The 21,352-nt window shown below is 36.7% G+C and overlaps 1 protein-coding gene across 2 annotated transcripts in view; it reads right to left on the bottom strand.

Moving 5' to 3' along the window:
• Nucleotides 1–301: 301 nt before the first annotated feature.
• LOC127447641 (cysteine/serine-rich nuclear protein 3-like) overlaps nucleotides 302–21,352 on the bottom strand; it is a 77,950-nt gene continuing 56,899 nt past the window's right edge. For both annotated transcript variants that reach the window (XM_051709595.1, XM_051709596.1), the window contains 4 exons: nucleotides 19,575–19,780; nucleotides 7,334–7,593; nucleotides 6,593–6,889; nucleotides 302–5,280 (listed from right to left, as the gene is read on the bottom strand). In XM_051709595.1, coding sequence (XP_051565555.1) covers nucleotides 4,147–5,280; nucleotides 6,593–6,889; nucleotides 7,334–7,593; nucleotides 19,575–19,780 — 1,897 coding nt within the window. In that variant the 3' untranslated portion in view covers nucleotides 302–4,146. The remainder of the gene's footprint in view (nucleotides 5,281–6,592; nucleotides 6,890–7,333; nucleotides 7,594–19,574; nucleotides 19,781–21,352) is intronic.

Below are 21,352 nucleotides of genomic sequence, written 5' to 3'. Positions count from 1 at the left end.
GTTTACAAAACTGAATTTGATTTATATGCCACTGTTACATTGCCATGAATTGATGTAGATTATTTTTGTCTGGCTTATATTTTTTAAAATTGGATTGAATTTTTGTAAGATAGTGTTTCAGAATTACAGAAACGTTTCTAAGGGTTGTCCATTAAAATTGGAAAAATTCTGCATTTTGGTAACAATCTTTTATCTATCTATCTGTCTGTCGGCTTTTTTGTTGTCTTTAGAAAAGGCTTTGTCAAGCCAACATCAAACTTTTTATCTTGACAAACTTTTCTTTTCTAGTTGATTTATTACATGACAAGGACCACGTTAACAAAGAAACTTTTTATTCAATACATATCGTTTAAGGAACGCACAATAAATACACATTATAATAGATCATTCATAAGAAATACTGAAAACAGAATGAGGAGAACCTAACTGGTAACATGACATGATGGCTCCTGCCCGCATTCGATACCGCTATAGTTAGACCTGTACACTTGTATCTCATATCCCATATTTATCAAAGAATGAGGTTTCTTGTACCAGCACTGTGTAAATACTACAAATCTGAACCAAAATCCAGACAATAAATCCTAAAAGGCAAAACAAAGTGTGAATTTGACCTCTTAAGAGTTAGACACAATGGCAGAAATGAATTACAAAATGAAGGCATTCCCGTTTTTAAGTAAACCATGTCTTACTTAAGCCAAGGCAGTGTTTCAATGCTGCTGCCCACCAAATTATATCCTTAGAAAATCAGTATTTCCAATCATTTGACAACACATTATCTTCTCCCTTCGTTTATGAAAATATTTCATCTTTAAAAGTGAGGTGTGTAATTTCTGCACCATATGGCACCAAACATGCAAAAATAACTAGATTTTGCCCGTACAAATCTCGCCACCATTAAACGAGGGTGTTGCTAAGGTGTTCTGGTCCCCCGTTCAATGCAAGTCCGTGGGATTTTGTACCAGTTTTATAGTCCAGACTCAAACAATCTAAACTTGTTGGGAAAATCAGCCGCATTAAGCTGGGATAGTAGAGAATATCTTAACGTCAAAAAATTACACACTTCACCTTTAAGGATTCGATTATTTCAGTCCTACCCCACAAGGTCACGCTACTATGTTAATGACATAAAAGGAAATTGATTGTCCTGTATTGAGCTTATTGAGAGACGTTCTCCATTAGACAGTGACTCTTTCCTTTAAGAGGATAAACAAACCGACAGATACATCATAATGTTTGTGAGTTGAAAATTAGAGCTTCGTCTTTAAACCAGTCCGTGCTTTGAATGGACAGTTGACACAAAAATGACAATTATGTCATCATTAACTCACCATCATGTTGTTCCAAACCAAAAAAAGGAATTTTTAAAAGGTAACTTGTGCACTATACTGCAGGTCTTCTGAAGCAATACAATATATTTGTGTGAGGAACAAAATAATGCTGTGTAAATGTTGACAGAATTTCATTTTTGGGTGAACTCTCCCTTTAACTGGGTAGGAAAATAATAAAGTGAAATGAATATTAGCCACTGCGCAAACTATTGCACTTAACAAATTACTCTTTAGAATGATTTGCTCAGTTATGGTTCATTTGTAAATTAACAAGGGAGTAAACAAATGTCATGCCTTAAAATATTTCTCGCTATAACTTGAGAAAAATCTGTTCATCTTCCTGGCTTTCATCCATTCAACACTGTTATTAATGCAATACATGTAAATTACTACTTTTTGCTAATCTTATATTAGATATTTTGTCTTCTAGAGTTAAATTTTTTGTCATTTAAACACTTAAAAAATAATCTTCACCTGACTGAAATGGAATGCTTCATTTGCAGTAACTTGATGCATTTCAAAGTGCATTTCATCACAAATCCCTGTATAATCCCAAAGACAAGACTTCAGTATTTCAGAGTTTTCAGTGTTGACATTTTTTTAATCTGGTTTTAAAAAGTTAAATCTGTCATCAAACTAATTTTCTATCTACTCTCTGGCTTTTTAAAGCAAATGGAGATAGTGATATGTAGCTCTCTGATAATAATAGTGTAATGGAAAAACAATGTATGTCTCCATTAAAAACTTGGAGATATGTTATAAAAACATAAGAACAAAGGCTATGTTCAAAATAGCATTTTACCATACTATTATTACGATTTCTGCTGTATACGTGGACTAAGTGGATAACTTACTGCAGTTTGCCAATATGTGCAGTATTTATTATAAGTACTAAGCTAGTATTCCCTTCCTTACAACTCTTTTACGAATTTTTACTGCATGCATTGTATACATTGTATACTTCTTGCTAATCTATAATGTTTTAGTATTATTTCACAGTTCAAACTGTAGTATGGTTGTCACATTGCATTTAAGTCAGGTCTGCTATCTTATGAAAATTATGAACTAATAATGGTTATTTTTGCATGAGAGTTGTATACTGCACATTTTAGCAAATGTAGAAAGTAAACTGCGGCAATGGTAGGTATAGTATGGTAGTAGCCTATAATGAACATAGCCATTGTCATGGCACGGTACCAGATAGCCCCGCCCCCCCAGTGCTCAGATAATGATTGGTTACGGTTGTGTAACATCAGCCAATGGAAAAGTGCAATTATGTTGAGAAAATGTATTGTGTTCACAACTTAAATATGATGATTTTGGTTTTGTTAGCGAAAGGCAAATGACCAGCACATCTTTTAAGAGCCATTTTCATGCTTTTACTAACTCTTGAAAAGCATGATATATGTGTACGAAATCTTAACAGTATTTTCTCTTTTACAGTACATTGAACTACTAAACCATAAACCAGCGATGAACGCTAAAAAAACATGCTTTTATTAACCATTTAGATATACACTTACTTCAGAACACGAACAGCAACAATTTCTTTTTTCTGTTTTCTTTTTTGCAACACTGACACAGATACATAGAAAAGTTCTATCCACATTTCTGCTCAAAACTAGAACTTTTGAAATTACAAGAACACTGCGTTAGCGTGAGGCCAGAAATATACTTTACGCAAATACGTAGACACGAATTCTATGCCAGCTTTGCAAGTGCACTGTCCCTGTTTGAGTTTTTGACGTTAACAAAGAGTTAGCTGAAAATGTTTGTGCCTTTTAGATGCGTTATTATTAGCTAGATAGCTAGCTATAAACATGGCGACAGTTTAACTAATTTGATGAGCAAGATTCTCTTCAAGCCGTTGCTTCGAAATGATGGTAGTTGAAATGTAATAGCAAACTGATGGTAAAATAAGACAGTTTATGCTAATGCAAACTACAGTATAGTGCCCCTTGTGGCAGTACTAAGAATACAATGCATTTTTGCATTGCGTTATGAATTGCACTCTGATTGCATTTCTTTTTTCTTGACAGTAACAGAGTTAGCTTAAAATGTCTGTGCCTTTAAACTAGATGCTTTATTATTAGCTAGCTAGCTATAAACATGGCGAAAATGTAACTAATTTGTTTAGCAAGATTCTCTTCAAACCGTTGCTTTGACATGATGGTAGTTGACATGAAATAGAAAACTGACGGTAAAATAAGTTTATGCTAATGCCAACTACATTATAGTGTCCCTCGTGGCAGCTCTAAGAATACAATGCATTTTTGCTGCATGTTATGAATTGCAATCTGATTGCATTTCTTTTTTCTTTTCTTTTTTGATGGCAACAAAGATGCATTATTATTAGCTAGTTAGCTTTAAACATGGCAAAAGTTTAACTCATTGGTTTAGCAAGTTTCTCTTCAAACCGTTGCTTGACATGATGGTAGTTGAAATGAAATGGCAAACTGACGGTAAAGGCGGTTTATGCTAACGCCAACTACAGTATAGCGTCCTTTGTGGCAGCGCTAAGAATAAAATTAATACTTGCATTGCATTATGAATTGCGCTCCGATGCATTTCGGAGCACAATAGAATTGTCTGCATTCACATATTTGCAGAGAGTATATTTTGGCCCCAAAGCTTATCATTTCTGTTATACAATCTGATTTTGCCGCTTATACCGTTTTTTGGTTTTGTTTTAATTCCAGTAAAAATACATATTTATGGACCCGTCCCGCCAATGTTAGACGAACTGAAACAACGGTGTGCAGAATCAAAGGCTACTTTTATAATCTCACCACTCCTTGAATCAAACGGCTCAAACTTAAACTGGGGTAGGCTCTGCGAAAGCATCCAGTATAGTTGGTCCTTTCGTGTTGTCCTTTAGCGAAATGTCAGGCAGATTGTGAGGCATCTCTTTTGGCTGTTCAGCTATGTAACAGTTCCCATTGGCGGTGTAGCCGTCCTGCATATTGTTGTTGTTCAGATAGTTTTGAAATTTCATCTGGCTCAGCTCTTCTGATTGGCTGAGGAAGGGCCCTTTGGATTGGACGCTTTTATCCGCTTCTGGAGCACAACGGCCAATCACAGCCGTCGATCCATTGGCGAGGGTGAAGTGGTGATTGGTGTATGGCTGTTCGGGGTGTTGGGAGTAGTCCGTGTACTGGTCAGTGGTCACATTAAAGGGACCCTGAGATATGACCCTACTTGAGTCATTAACCCTGTCTTGATAGGAAACTGAGTCCCCTATGTAGGTGTCACTAGCGTGGTTGGTGGTGGTTAAAAGTGGTGCAGCATTTTCCAACTGATAGTACTCCGCCGTGGAGCTAATGTAGTAGGAATTGCCATTAGTTTGGTTGTCCGATGAGACCGTATTCTCTGGGTAACACATCACAGAGGGTGTAGCCACCTCATTACATGGCGTTGGCATAGTCGGCAGTTGAGCATCGAATTCATCCGTGTTGACTTCATCTTCATCATCTTCCTCCTCCTCAGAGTCGCTGTTTGCCAAACTCTGCGTGCTTGAGTCGGACAGACTACATAGACTGCTGCTCTCATCCTCGTCTTCATCATCTTCATCATCATCGTCCTCCTCCTCCTCATCCTCGTCATCCTCTTCTTCCTCCTCTTCCTCATCCAAGGCCTCATCCATGTCATCGCCAGCCTGCAGGTGCATGACAGTGCTCGATGGAACGGAATTGGGGATTGCGTATTCCAGTGCATGCTGGCCCATCGCCAGTGGGCTGCAGTGACCATTCGGGTCACTGTGGAAACCGTTGCCAGTTGCAGTGACCGCAGTGCCGGAATTCTGCTGCTGTTCTCGGCTCTTTTCAAGTTCAAGCTTCATGATGGTGTGCAGGAAATGTGTCCGGACCCGGATGGGGTTAAACTCTATCCGACCAGCTGCGTTGCTGCAGCCCTCTTTTGTGCAACCGCATGGGAATGACATTCGGTCCACCTGTGGATATTCAAGAACATGTTTGTTTAACAGATGTTAGTTCAAGCTAATATGGGACAGTGTTTCTTAAAATGATAGTTGTGGGGCCTATGCAGTTCATGGAACTGGTAATATTAATTTGTTTCAATTTTGATTTTAAGGACATTTTTTGTTTACTTTAGTTTGATGAGGAATTTAGTTACTGTGTTGGATCGCCACTTGATGTAAAATCTGGGACCTGAAGCAGAACCAGTTGAGAACCTCTAATGTAGGATGGTTTGAATTACACACAGCAGGAATAATGTAAATTAAACTTCCCTCTTCTGAAGATCTGATGTACCACATAAAATGTAACCCGCTGTATCAGTTTGATCTACTGTCTGCTGTCTCTTGTTTAACATCTTAATCAGTTTTATCAGGCCATGCCTCCATTAGACTTTATCTTAGTGACATCTTAATAATTTTTGCTTGTTAAGCTGCCATATGACATTTCCTTGACTACAGTACATGCATAGAGGATCTGCCTTTTTCTAGAAATCTCTAGAGAGGGACACAAATGAAAACTGTTACGTGTGAAAATCCCAGGAGATCTGCAGTTACAGAAATACTCAAACCAGCCCATCTGGCACCAACAATCATCCATGCGATTATCTAATTAGCCAATCATGTGGCAGCAGTGCAGTGCATAAAATCATGCAGATACGGGTCAGAAGCTTCAGTTAATGTTCACATCAACCATCAGAATGGGGAAAATAATTTGATCTCAGTGATTTGGACTGTGGCATGATTGTTGGTGCCAGATGGGCTGGTTTGAGTATTTCTGTAACTGCTGATCTCCTGGGATTTTCACACACAACAGTCTCTAGAATTTACTTAGAATGGTGCCATAAACAAAATCCAGTGAGCGGCAGTTCTGCAGATGGAAACGCCTTGTTGATGAGAGACGTCAACAGAGAATGGCCAGACTGGTTTGAACTGACAAAGTCTACAGTAACTCAGATAACCGCTCTGTACAATTGTGGTGAGAAGAATATCATCTCAGAATGCTATTCTGAAATGCAGGTTGGCGCTGTTTTGGCGGCACGAGGGGGACCTACACAATATTAGGCAGGTGGTTTTAATGTTGTGGCTGATCGGTGTATACTTATTTATTTATTAAAAAGCAATAAATCATAATATATTAATAATTATATGATTTATTTACAATATATGATTTATTTCAATTTCTTATTAAATGTATACTGATCAGGTTTTCTAGAAAGTCTTGTTGCAGAAACCTTTCAAGTACAACACCAGTGTGTTTGTGTGAAATGTGTGTATTTGTTGATGGTACCTGACACTTGATGCCGTTGAGACTGCATGTGCAGGTCTCGGGGTCGCAGAAGAGTCGGCAGTCGCAGCCACAGTCCTCTCTGGACACCCTGATGGCTCGCAGCTCGTGTTTCTCCTCCACATCGATCTTCTTAACACCAGATGAGCGCAGTAGAGCGCGACGCTTCTTGGTGGTCAGAGGCTGCAGGAAGAAGTATTCGTCCACCTCAGTGTTGTCAATGTCCAGGTCATCATCAGAGATATCGTCCAGCGTCAGTGCATTCGCCTCCTCCGACTCTACAGAACCGTTCTTCGTCAACTGAGGATGATAAATGCAAATCAGGTTTTATAAATGCATTTCAATTAAAATAATTCTATTAGATCTACAGTACAGTTATCTATCTAGTCAAAGATGCTTCTATTTACACATTTTAAATGTTTCAATATGCCACAAAAATCAATACAGTGTTCCCAAACATTTTGACCAGTTTACTTCCATGACCTGTCTAGCCACTTTATTTTATTTATAGCTGCTGCAATCCATCTAACAGTGCCATATGTGATATCAGAGGTGCCGCATTTAGTTTAAACTAAGACACTAAATTCACAGACAAAATAATTCAGCATACAGGTTTGGATCCTTTAAACTTCCTTGGTATTTTCAGAAATACTGGGAATCCCATCAATAAGAATACAAAGTATAGTATAGCCATAACAAACAAAAGTACCTATAACTACCAATCCATGTGATTTACTTCCTTACCCGGACTCGTATAGAGTTGAGTTTCTCCTCTTTAAGGTGGTCTCGGAGCATGTCCCTGTGGATCCTCTCCTGCTCCATGGCGAACTCGCCCAGTGTGAACTGTCTGATGCAGCTGTGTCTGCTGGACATGCCCAGAGTACTGCCACCCTGACTGGGCACACTGGTAAAGCCCTGTCTGCGGCTGAAGTAATACACCGTCACCTTCTCAAAGTGCACACGCCTCGTCCTCATCCGCTTCTCGCGCTTCAGGATGGAGGATGCTAAAACAAGACATTAAAGTAAATAAAAAAAAATAAAAAAATTACAGTTTAGTTACAAAAAAAAAATATATATATATATATAATTAAAAAGGCGATACATTGGAAATTTACAATTTTTTGAACATTATAAAATTAACCAATATTTTAAATATTGCAATTAATTATTCCAGGCACTGGCTGTACTGAACATTGTGAAGAGTGATAAATAAAGTCACATTAACAGCTTTTCATGATATATTTGTAATGACTTTGCTGCCAATATAAAATTAAGCAACACTGTGAAAATTGTGATGACTTTAATGCACTTTTTATTTATTTTATTTAAAAAAAAAAATATTTACAGCATGCCATTTGACTTGTTTCACAGTCCCCGCCAACTCGCGGCTCATTAGTACAGTATAAGAATGTTAAGATGTAGATATTTTTAAAAAGTCGTTGATTTTAACCTCAGTGACTAAATACCAATATATTTTGCGAAGCTTGATTCATTTCCGTAAATCCGTTCTTTAAAGCTGTCTATTTCAATTAATCGTTTCAAAACACTGATTAAAATATTTGTTTGCATCATCACTCAAAAATGTTCACGGAATAAAATCCATGTGTGGCATTTTATATTCTTTAAAACATTTTTTTTTAACTAAAAATACAGTATATGTAGGTAAATAATACTGTTTATTCTGTATTGTTTTATTACAGCATATAAATAGAAATGAGGTTTACCGTATTTCGCTTTTTGCAAAAATTTTAAACATCCATACTAGAGCATTTCAAGTATACTTCGGTTTTTCGCTTGCTTGCGCGCGATACAAATTTCGTCATTGCACAGTTGAGGACCGTCTGGGTGCAACCAAGTTTTTCTAGACACGTGGACAGACTATGCCTTTCATCTGCAGTTGTGCCTTGAGTTGACTGTACCAGAGACTATTTAGCCCAAGAAGGACCACTTGTATTAAAATGAATGGAAGGAATTGGAAAGCCCAATTTGGCAGATGTAGAAAAGGTAGTTCCACCTTTCAGGTAAAGGAGCCAATCACCTTTTAGATACAGGCATCACCTGTCAGTCATCTTGAGAATGCGTATGCACATTAGCTGGACCAACCTGAAAAACTGCATTTTTAGCATGATCTGAGCTAAAGAAGCAACATTTATGATACCATTGTTGTCAGATTTTACTGCTGATTTGAAATATACTCTTTGATCGTAATCTAGACCAACCGTTTTGGAGATTTCGGTCTCTCTCAATTCAAGTAGATAGGAGCTTTACTTTTATGCCTCTAGTATCCATAGAAAATAGCTGTCCGGCAGTGTTACAAAGATGGCTTCCATGTGTACTGATTTGCCTTGAAAGGGACTTTAACTGTACTAAAGAGTATTGCACGTTTCAAACACATCTGCATGGGCTCACAGGTCAAAATGCACACTTTGAAAGGCTAGAGGTCTCAACTGTTCAACTCTACTTACGGCACGCAGAAAAACTAAGTATACAAAAGACATAAATGGCTATGATGGCTGCTGAAATGATTGTTCCTCTGACCACAAAAATCACTCTTTTAAGCCATTTCAGAGCAAATACAATAGTAAGATATATATCGAATATCCTCAAAAGACTGAAAAATATTGAGTATTTTTTAGCTACATCACTCAGCCTTATCTCATTCTCCTATGTGCACCCCTGGTGGCTCCTTTAAGGCCAGCATTCCTGCGGCTCTCATTGTTTGACTGTTTAAAGGGGATGGTAAATATTCCCTGTATAAATATCACCAGTCCTGGAGTTTCCCCGATTCTCTCTTTCCCACTGCTGTCTTCATGTCTGACACAAATAGGACAAATAAGAACCATCTGTTGCTACCAGTCCCCCACCCAGTATCACCAGCACAATACACAAACACAAAAGTGTGCACTATGCTTAACCTACTCTGACTCCAGCAGGAACTCTGGGGCAGAGCTAAAGCAGTGGGCTTTCTACTGAAAAAGGAAAAATGTGAGCCAAAAATTTCTACAAGTGCAGTAATGTAGAAAAAAAGAATTATGAGGAAAAGTAATTAAATCAAATAAGCCATGAGTACGAATACAATGTATTACAGTGATTTTCCCCACAGCTAAAAGGTGTTCCTAAATCCTAAAACCCCATTAACCGTGGTAAAATCACTGTAACGCCTGGCATGAGTTGCTTGTAGCTTTAATAAACTGGAGGCAACAGCAATATGATAAAGATTTACATTCAATAATTGTTTCCATTTAAAAGGCTTTTTAATATTTGTGCCTTGGACTATCATTCTTCTACATGCAATGACTGAAAAACCAAATATTACTTTTTGGAACTTTTTATAACTTTTCAACAAAGTCCTTTCTTAATTATCACTCCAAAATCTCTTCACATGTGCAATTGGTTAAATTTATTAATAATCATATATGAATGATACTAATAGCCGATAGTTCATGTCCACACCAATACTTTTTTCATGTGAAAATGCTTTAATTTAGTTACGCTTACGCCTGTAGACTGGCGTTTTCCTACGGAGCCTCTTAGAGGACAGGGCGAGAAAAAGTTTTGTGCCCTCGGAATGGTTTTGCATTTCCTCACAATAAATTTACCATGGTTTTACTATAGTAACCATATTTTAATTTTTAATTTGTAGTAAAACCATGGTAATAATACAGGAAAATTAAAACTATGGTAATAAAAAAACAATTTTGTGGTCATTTTGGTTTTTACTACAAATAACATGGTATATGTAGTAAAAACTATTGTAACCACAGAAATTACCATGGTTAATCTACAGTAAAATGGTTACTATATGGATACAGTTTTCTGTATTAAAACCATAATTTCCACCAAAAAACATAGTTAATTTATTTTTCATTGTTACTAAATTTTTACTATAGTAAAACCATGGTTTCCGCCACACACTATGGTTACTACGGTCTAAAATATTACTACAGTAAACTATGTTTTTTGTATAGTAAAACCATTATAACCACAAAATTATAGTTTTTATTACCATAGTTTTCATTTTCCTGTATTTTCACTATAGGTTTCACTATGAATATCATGGTTAAAATATAGTTACTGTAATAAAACCATGGTAAATTTATTTCGAGGGAACGGAAAACTATTTAAAAAAAAATAAATAAATAAATAAAAAAATAAAAAAAAAAATCCCAACCTGTCCACTAAGCTCCGTATCAGCCTCCACCAAAAATGAAGAATTTCGAAAACGCTCTCCATTACCGCATACTTTGGAAAATGATGATGTTAGGAAACTGAAAAGGGATTTCTGTGGATGTGTCTAATGGTGCGTTCACTTCATGTCGGAATTACCGTAATTACGAGATTTTAATTTGTAAAAACCTTTCACGTCCTCTTAGGACACGTAATTCCATAATTTGTAAACTCGAAATTTATAAAAGCTTTGACTTGATTGTCGTGACGTCATGTAAAAAGAATCAAAATGCCAGCAGCCTCGACAGTTAAAGGTAGTGAACAAATATTTCATTTTATTTTAGCCAATGTTACCTGGAGCACTTTCTTTGTTCTTAAACATTTTGTAAGATCATATACAAATATTTTGCTGTGATCAACAACAAAGCAACACATGGATTAATTTTCCAGGACGTAAACAGTTACGAGTAGAATCTCAGGTGTCATCTCGTAATTACAGTGATTCCAACACAACATGAATGCAGCATTTAACTGTAGGCTGTTTAGGGTTGCTAAGCAACTTGGCACATTAACCCCTTAAACCCCTCCAAAGGGGGGGCGCTATATCGCAAAAAAAGTTTACGCCTAAAAGGTTAAAGTCTCCGTACACATAAGTCAGGCATATGAGGTATCATTTGAAAGATTAGAATCTGAACATTTCAGAGATAACCATCACTTCTGCATTTATGTTAATTAAAATAAAAAAATAAGGCCTCAAACATTCACATTGAAAATTAGCGCCCCCTAGAGGTAATGGGGTAGAAATATTTATATGAAAATAAAAGTCCTTCACATAGCACCTAAATGGACAAGTCATATATCAAATGAAAGCTCTCATTCTCAGGAATGTGACCGTACAGTAATTTATTTGCCCTAGTACCACAGTTAGAAAGATTTTCAAAAGAATCACAATGTGAAATATGATTTAAGTCATCAAATACAAACATCTCTTTTATACTCCGATAACTGCTGCTGTAAGCCTTAAGTAGCCAAAAACCTTATAACTGCTTTTACCTTTGGGAGTTTTCTAAAAAATTACCTTTTTTTTACTTGTCTGTGAGCTTGCTTGGCTGAAAAATCCAATGTTATATCTTAGATGTCCAGAACAAAATATGCCATCCAGAAGGAAAAGTATGCAAAACAAATTATCAGAACAATATGTTTTCGACTATTGATAATAAAATGTTATACATCATCGCAAAAGGGAGGATCTCGGCTTTCTAGTGACACCTAGACTGAGTGATCTGTGAAGGCTAAAATGCGTTACAGCACCACCTACATTTCAGATCTGTATATTGTGATGCAATATAGAGCGACATCTCTATAAAACTGTGTTAAAAGAGCAACACTTTCTAAAGAAGGAAACTGACTCATTTGGGACACCCAGTACTGTGGGTCATCCTTAAACATCTGGTGCACATGAACTTCTCATTATTTTTAATGAGGTAATCAAAGTGGACGAGCGTCACAGAACATTAAAGAGCACAGAAAGGTGGTGGAGCACTCAAATGTGGAATCGATTAACAATGTGCAAGGTCATGTAAACATCTTAAACGGCGTTATTTTATCGGGGTAAAGTCATAAACGGTTTAAGCACATGTAGCTTTTTGCTCATTACCCTGATTTCATGTTGCATGTTAACACCTCTACCAGCATTTTTACCGGCTTATCCAATGCACAGAGTAACCCGATGATATCAAAACAAATGTTAATGTGGGTTTCTTTGATTTGTGTGGGGTTTTTTTTGGTTATATATATATATATATAAGCTGATTTTTTCATAGTTAGCAGCATATTGCTGTGCATGTAAATGCACACAGTGTTGGGAAGTAACTAACTAAAAATTTCAGTGCCTGTGATTGAAAAAAAAAAAAAGTAGTCATCACTGCTGTTATGGGGTTTTTAAATAACTGGCAAGAAAAAGTATGTGAACCCTTTGGAATTAGCTGGTTTTCTGCATTAATTGGTCATAAAATGGGATCTCGTTTTCATCAGCCACAAACACAAGTATAGACAAAATGTGCTTAAGCTAACAACACACAAACAATTATAATCTTTCATGTATTTATTGAACACATCCCATTAAACATTCACAGTGCTGTGGAAAAAAGTAAGTGAACCCTTGGATTTAATAACTGGTCGATCCTCCTTTGGCAGCAATAACCTCAACCAAGTGTTTCAGGTAGCTGCAGATTAAACCTGCACAACATTCAGAAGGAATTTTGGACCATTCTTCCTTACAGAACTGCTTCAGCTCAGCCATATTCTTAGGATGTCTGGTGTGAGCGGCTCTCTTGAGGTCGTTCCACAGCATCTCTATTGGGTTAAGATCTGGACTCTGACTGGGCCACTTCAAAAGCCATTCTGTAGTGGATTTACTTCAGTGTTTAGGGTCATTGACATGATCCAGTAGGATATCTTGATAAACTTGGGAATTCATTTTTCCCTTGATGATGGCAAGCTGTCCAGGCCCCGAAGCAGCAAAGCAACCCCAAATCATGATGCTCCCTCCACCGTATTTCACCACTGGGATGATGTGTTCATGTTGGTATGCAGTGCCCTTTTTACACCATATGCAGTGCTGCGTGTTCTTCCCAAACAATTAAACCTTAGTTTCATCAGGCCAAAACATTTTTTCCCAGTAGCACTGTGGAGTGTCAAGGTGGTCTTTGGCAAACTTCAGGCATGCAGCAATGTTTTTGTTGGAAAGCAGCAGCTTCTTTCGTGGTGTCCTGCTATGGACATCATGCCTGTTTAATGTTTTCCGTACAGTAGACTCATGAACAGAGATGTTAACCAGTTTCAAGTCTTTAGCTGTCAATCGAGGGTTCTTTTTGAGCATTTTGCGGTGTGCCCTTTGAGTCATCTTGGCTGGACGGCCACTTCTGGGGAGAGTAGCCACAGTATCGTCTCCATTTATAGACAGTTTGTCTAACTGTGTACAGATGAATATCTAAGCTTTTTGAGATAACTTTGCATTCCTTTCCAGCTTTATACAAAGCAACAATTCTTGATCGTAGGTCTTCAAAGATCTATTTTTTGCGAGGCATGGTCCACATCAACAGATGCTTCGTGTGAATAACAAACTCAAAATGTTTGAGTGCTTTTTATAAGTCAAAGTAGCTCTAACCCACACCTCCAACCTCGTTTCAATAATTGGATGCCAGGTTTGCCAACTCCTGACTCTAATTAGCTTTTGTTGACTGCATTAGCCTAAGGGTTCACATACCTTTTCCCAACCTACACTGTGAATGTTTGAATGATGTATTCAAAATGTACAAGAACAATACAATAATTTCTGTGTTATTATTAAAAACTGATTGTGTTTATTGTTGTATCTAACAATAATATTGGATTTTTTTTCTTTTGTTGTTGTAGCAAATTGTAACAAAATATTTGCTGTGGTCTCACATACACCGCTAAAGTTTACCCCAGATAAATACAGCTCTTTTTAAACAAAAGGTAGCTTGACTGTAGTTTAACTACTTTACTGTAAATAATGAGTAGCTTGTAACTGTTTCAAAGTAGCTTCCCCAACACTGGATGAAATAGTGAAGCTCTCTAGAACATTACTTATTTACAGTCGTAACGATGACTGATTTTGTTTCAGGTAAACGGATCTTGAATGCTCTCTGTCTTATTATAAATTCAAACAATGATAAACAGAAATCTTACACATGCTTTAGCCATTTAACGGTGAGAGGCATGAGGCCAGATGTTTTATGTTTATTGCTATAAGGGATATTTTCTCAAGCCCCCTTTAGACAGTATGATGACTTAAAATACCAAATCTCAGTGATGAATTTTTCCTTTCACAGTGCCATTTTCTATTTTCTACTCCTAATTTCTAAACTAGCAAGAAACTAACTGTCCCAATATTCCTTCTCGTTAACTCAAAATTCAGTGTTTTAGTGCAATTATTCAGTGTTAATTACCTCTCTCAAACACGTGAGGTTCAGCTATTTCCACAACATAAACTTAATATTACAACATACATCTGCACAGACAATGAAGTGAATAAACAGGTGAACTTAGTCAGAATGTGTAACTTTGTAACGTAATGCCTTTTACTTAAAAACAAGCTACACAAAGCAATATCCTAAACTGTCTAATTGTAAATAATTTTACAAGAGTAACTTCTAAAAGTAGCTAATATTTCAGAATATTTATTAAATGCTATTGTTTTAGATGCTCAGGTTTTCAGGACAGTTTTCTCGTATAGTTTAATTAAACATAATAATCTTTCATTGGTTTGATATATGTTTAAATAATTGTAAGTAGTTTATGCATTTCCATATATATTTGAATATTTGGTTAAATCTTTAAAAACAGTGGCATACCCAAAATTAAAGGCTTATAACTTGTCAATTTTTTTTAATGATATAGATTATGATTAGGGCTGTCGATTTAATGCGTTACTTAAGTGTGATTAATTATATAAAAAAATGACGTGTTATTTTTTTTCTTTTAAGTAATCATGTCCCCGGACCGTGATAAGGAATATACCTTCCATACCTTGCAATTCAAGCTTGAAGCACCACCTGTTTTCTCCAGGGGGCAGTAAGCGAAACTTCAGCTGTTTGGGCAATGCAGTTATACAGAGAACAATCCACACTCAAGGACAGCAAACAAAACAAGATGAGAACACATTTTTGTGTTCATACACAGCTTGATGGAGCGCAAATATATATGCATTAGAACAATTTTCTAAGCCTCAAGCTATGTTTATCTTGACACAGCGTCCTAAAAACTATGTTTATGGCGCAACGCAAACGAGATGCTCCAAAAGTGTCTTGACGCAGGTGTGCATTGATACGTCCTTAGAAAAGCCCTCATAATAAATATATCTCGGACTGACTGATGAATTCAATTGCAAAATGGATTGTGTGAACTGTAGGAAAATTATAGGCAGATGACATAAGTTCAATAATATGGAAATAAACAAATATTGCATACTAAAGCTACATTTTGAATTGTCTTTTTGGTAACACTTTACAATAAGGTTCTGTTTTGTTAACATTAGATAATGCATTAGGTATCATGAACAAACAGTTAACAATATATTGTTTACAGCTTTTATTAATCTTAGTTAAATGTTAATTTCAGCATATACTAATACATTTCTCAAATCAAAAGTTGTGTTTGTTAACATTAGTAAATGCATTATGAACTAACATGTATTTTTATTAAATAATATTAACAAAGATTAATAAATGCTGTAAACAATATATTATTAACTGTTTGTTAGTTAACTTAGTTATGAGTAAAGCATTAAAAAATGCAGTAAAATTAGTTCATGTTAACGAATGTTATTAACTAATGTTACTGCCTTTTTTAATGCTTTACTCGTGTTCCACAATGATGTAATGCATTTTAATTATCTATATTATTATTTTTTTTATAATGATTTAAATATAACTAAGTATTTATTCATTATTTATTGAATTCTTGTTATTTGAAGGGCTTTTTAAGCAAATAGTTATATCAGCATACCATGTAATTAATTCGATTATAAATTTTAATCGATTGACAGTCCTAATTATGATATTAAAGATTATGATACATTCTGAGACTCTCAGCCTAAGAAAAAGCCTGAAATATCACAACAACAAAACACTTCTTATTTTTAGGGCCCAAGCACTGAAAGTGCGGAGACCCTATTGTTCTTCTAAGGATTATTAGTCTTCTTGTTTTTAAGGTTTTGAATGCTTTTGGGGCACTTAAAATGCTTATAAAAATTGCACATACATCAGAGATGTCGGCCATTAGGTCTGGGCAAAAGGTCACACATGGGCATGTAAGGTGACTCTGTAGTGCCACCTTTTGACTAAAGAGGTGTGGCCAGTTTCACCTACAGTCACCAAACTTGGTACATATATTATTCTCATCAAGCAGGACAACTTTCAAAATTACAGTCTTTAGCTCTGCCCAACAGGAAGTTGGCCATTTTGGAATTGAATTTGGATTTTTTGAAAATTGCAGGCCCTGAACTTTTAAATACTCCTTGGGGATTCATGTGACTGCCACCAAATTTAGACAACATAATGCCAATACATTGTAGATGCTAAATTGCGTACATATTTTTGATATATTAAACAGTGTTGCCATGGCGAGGCAATAAATTAATGACATAAAATAGAAAACAGGAAGCGTCTCATATCTTCTGCGTGCATTGTGTGATTTAGATAAAAAAATCCGCTGTATGTTTGTTCTTGGGGGTTGATCACATGGATGTGGCTATTGTGGGTCACAGTCATAGGGCCACCAATTGTCAGCATGAAGTGTGGCTCTTAGAACAGACTTTGAAATAGCCCTCTTGTGTTTACATGAATTGCTTCAAAATTGTTTAGAATAATGTCATGACACTGCTGATGTAAAATTGTGAGGGGATTCTTGATATCTTAAATAGTGTTGCCAAGGCAACTTATTACTTATTATTATTATTTTCTTTGTATATTCAGATGTTTTGAGGCACTTGTCTTGCTTAAAATGTCATGACCCACATCAGAGTTGCCAGCCATTAGGTCTGGGCAAAATTTAACACATGGGTGTGGAGGGCGGCTCTGTAGTGCCACCTTTTGACTAAAGTTGTGGGGTCAGTTTCACCTACAGTCACCAAACTTAGTACATATATTGTTCTCATCAAGCCAGACAACTTTCAAAATCTTTAGCTCCACCCAACAGGAAGTCAGCCATTTTGGATTGAATTTTTTTTATTTATTAATTGTTTTTTATTGCAGGCCCTGAACTTTTTAATACTCCTCCTTGGGAATTAATGTGACTGTCACCAAAATTAAGCAACATTATGCAAAGACATTGAAGATGCTAAATTTGGTGTTGCCATGGTGAGGCAATAAAGGCAAAAATGTGAAACAGGAAGTGTATCATATCTTCTACGTGCATTGTGTGATTTAGATCAAAATTGAGCTCGATGTTTGGTAATGGGGGCTGATCACATGGACGTGGCTATTGTGGGTCATGGTCATAGCGCCACCAACTGGCAGCAGGAAGTGAGGCACTTGGAACAGACTTTAAAATAGTCCTGTTATTTTTATCCAAAACCCTTTCCAAAGAAATCCAAAAGTTTTTAGAATAATGTCAAGACACAGCTGATGTAAAATTGTAAAGGGATTCTTGGTATATTAAATACTGTTGTTATGCCAACAGATCAAATTACATAATGTTGTAGTGTATTCAGGTGTATTTGACATACTCAGCAATATGTTTAATCACACTTATGACATGGATGTGGATATGGTGGGTCACGGTCATAGGGCCTCCAGCTGGCAACAATAGATGTGACACTTCGAATAGACTTTGAAAAAAACAACCCCTCTTATTTTCACCCCTAGCACATCAAATTTACTCAGACAAGTGTCACATTTAATAAGGTAAGGGGATTCTAGATATCTTACATGATATTTTCATAGCCACAAGGTAAATAGCAATATTCTTTTTTGGACTGTTCAAGGGTTCACACTTGCCATAATTACACATTTATTACATTTGCCACACAGATCAAAGTTGTTAACCATTATGTCTGAGCAGAAGGTGTCTTACTTGTTTACTCGACCAAATGCATGTGTCCATCATGCATTGTTTTCCAAAAGCCAACGGGTGGAAATGGACCCATGGTGCTTGGGCCCGTCATCGCTGCTTGCAGCTATATTTCTTATTTGAAATTATATAACTCTGGGTGTATATAAGGTGGCTCCGAAAAACTGCTTTTGTTTTATTCCCAATCATGTCAACTGTATCTGAGAAAAAGTTTGTGTTGATACGACAAAGCAATAAAAAGTTATAGCATTACAAATATAATTTATCATAGAGTCCAAAAACGTCTCCAAACAAATAAAACATAATAATTGTACATACGAACTAATTACACATGCAAACACAACAATAAATAAAGGTTTGCATAGTATGCAGACATGATTTTAGTAATGAAATTTCACAGAATGAGTGCCATTTGTCTCAATGAGTCTGTGTCATTTATTTGGCGCCATCTCCTGGTGGCCATGTGTATTATAGTAGGCTTCATGTGGATTATCGAATGATCTTTGCATCTGATTACCTTGGGTGTGGGCTCGTTTGAAAGACAATCACCTCCTCTAAGTATTGATATGTGATACTTTATGATCTGTTTATTTTTCGTGAAGTTATAAGTGAAAATGCGGCATATAAGCAAAACCAACATAACTGCTAAAGACATATACTTAGCTATTACACGCTATATGGCTATTTGATGAGTTTGATGTTTTTACTGATTGCAATAATATGTACAGTGCATTTGTTAAAAATAAATGATCAAAACAGAACACTTCTGATGTGTCTGCAAATTTCAAAGCACTTAGTGTTGGTCATAATGTCTGCATGCATTGGAAAGTAGAGCTTCTAAGCTTTCAAACGATACCTATTTTGTGTTGGAAAAGACTGTAGTTATTAATATTTTGACAAATTTTCTCACAGGCGAGCTTAAAGGGTTATAGTTCAGTCCTTTACAGTTTAACATATTGCACATTATCGTCAACTAAAATGATATGCCATTTTATTAAAAGTAAAATGGACTAAAATGTAATAATTTATGACATTATGAAATATTAACTAAATTTCAAGGACATTTTCAAGAATAAAAACAGAAATTAAAACTGGCTACTTTTCTCTTCATTTATTAATTTGAATGTTGTCAATAACGATGCTGAATTATGTAAATATTAAGAATCTGTCTAACGCATTTCATCCCTGTCTTTCTGAATATTTCAAATAACTGTGTTCTCACCAGTGCGCTGCAGTGTGTGTGATGAGGATGCTGCTGATGAAGAATGGCTGAAGTGTGAGGCCGACGGGTTGACGCTGTCACTGCTGTCTCCACTCTCAGTGCTCGATATCTCCTCTTCCTCAGACTCCCTCAGCGACGAGCAGGGCGATGCCCCCTCCACCTCCTCAAACTTTCTCTTCAGGATTCCACTCATATCTGCCGCAAAACTGCACAACAGAGACAGAGAGATTGTGTTAAACAGAGTGTTAATAGAACACAAGAGTAGGGTTCCGAAAGTGCAAACAAATAAATTTTCTCCACAGGGAAGCTGTTACAATGTTCGAGTAATGGACTAGCTGTCCAAGAACCGACTAGTTCATCTTAAATTTTTCTTATATATATTTTTTTTTATTTCGCTATGTTTTAGCTCCAGACAGTCTGCACCACAAAATCATCTAAGAAAGTGCCTTTTTTTAAGCTCTGTTGCTATAGCCTTAAACTGCCTTTGCACTGCATCTGACAAACGACAGACGATAGACTAGAAGTCAGCCATTTCTAATGGAGAGTTACACGGGGGCTGCATAGCGGTTCCAACCATCTGCAGATGTGGAATTTTCGTGTCCGATTTTAGCTACGGATGCACTGAAACTGCCTGACCGGATGTGATATTTTCTATTCAAAACTATGGGTGCTAAGTGAGAAATTTCAATAGTTTTTGTTATGAACTTTATTCTAAATACCTGCTACTTTGGCAGATTGGAGGATTATGAATGCAGAAGTCAGAAATGATCATTAATGTTGTAAATATATCACAAATGGAATTTGTAATTAAATGTTGTAGCGCGGAGGAGGACGGGGCCGGGCGGAATGAAGGACACCCGGGCCCCAATCAGCCTGATGAGGTGAGCGAGGGATAAAGGCGACTGAAGACAGCAGCTCGAGAGAGAGAGAATTATGGGCAGCTGCCCTGAATGTGTTTGTGTGTCTTTTTACTTAGTTAAATATTATTTATATTATCAAGCTGGTTCTCGCCGCCTCCTTTCCATTGATGCGTTACATTGGTGCCGAAAACCTGGGAGGGAGGAGGGATGCCCGTCGTAGAGTCCTCGACACTGCCGTCCACCCTTGGAGAATTGGTAATATATGTACCATTTTTAAAGAAAACATGAGTGAGCAGGCAAAACACATTTCTTTTATTTCTTATGGGATTCATATTCAACTGTAGGTTATAACAGAATGGCACAATCATAAAACAAAACATGGCAACAAAGAAAAAAATGAAAATGACCCCTGTTCAAAAGTCTGCATACCCTTAGTTCTTAATACTGTGTATTGCCCCCTTTAGCATCAATGACAGTCTTTTGTAATAGTTGTCTATGAGGACCCAAATTCTTGCAGGTGGTATAGCTGCCCATTTGTCTTGGCAAAATGCCTCCAGGTCATGCCAAGTCTTTGGTCGTCTTGCATGAACTGCACGTTTGAGATCTCCCCGGAGTGACTCGATGATATTAAGGTCAGGAGACTGTGATGGCCACTCCAGAACCTTCACCTTTTTCTGCTGTAACCACTGGAGGGTCAACTTGGCCTTGTGCTTAGGGTCATTGTCGTGCTGGCAAGTCCAAGAGCGTCCCATGCACAGCTTTCTTGCAGAAGAATGCAAATTGTCTGCCAGTATTTTCTAATAACATGCTGCATTCATCTTGTCATCAATTTTCACAAGATTCCCCGTGCCTTTAGAGCTCACACACCCCAAAACATCAGTGAGCCACCACCATGCTTCACATTGGGGATGGTATTCT

Source organism: Myxocyprinus asiaticus, chromosome 10 (assembly GCF_019703515.2).
Source record: "Myxocyprinus asiaticus isolate MX2 ecotype Aquarium Trade chromosome 10, UBuf_Myxa_2, whole genome shotgun sequence".
Lineage (NCBI taxonomy): Eukaryota > Metazoa > Chordata > Actinopteri > Cypriniformes > Catostomidae > Myxocyprinus > Myxocyprinus asiaticus.
The sequence above is the reverse complement of the archived record's forward strand: the minus strand, read 5'-3'. Positions and strand labels throughout refer to the sequence as shown.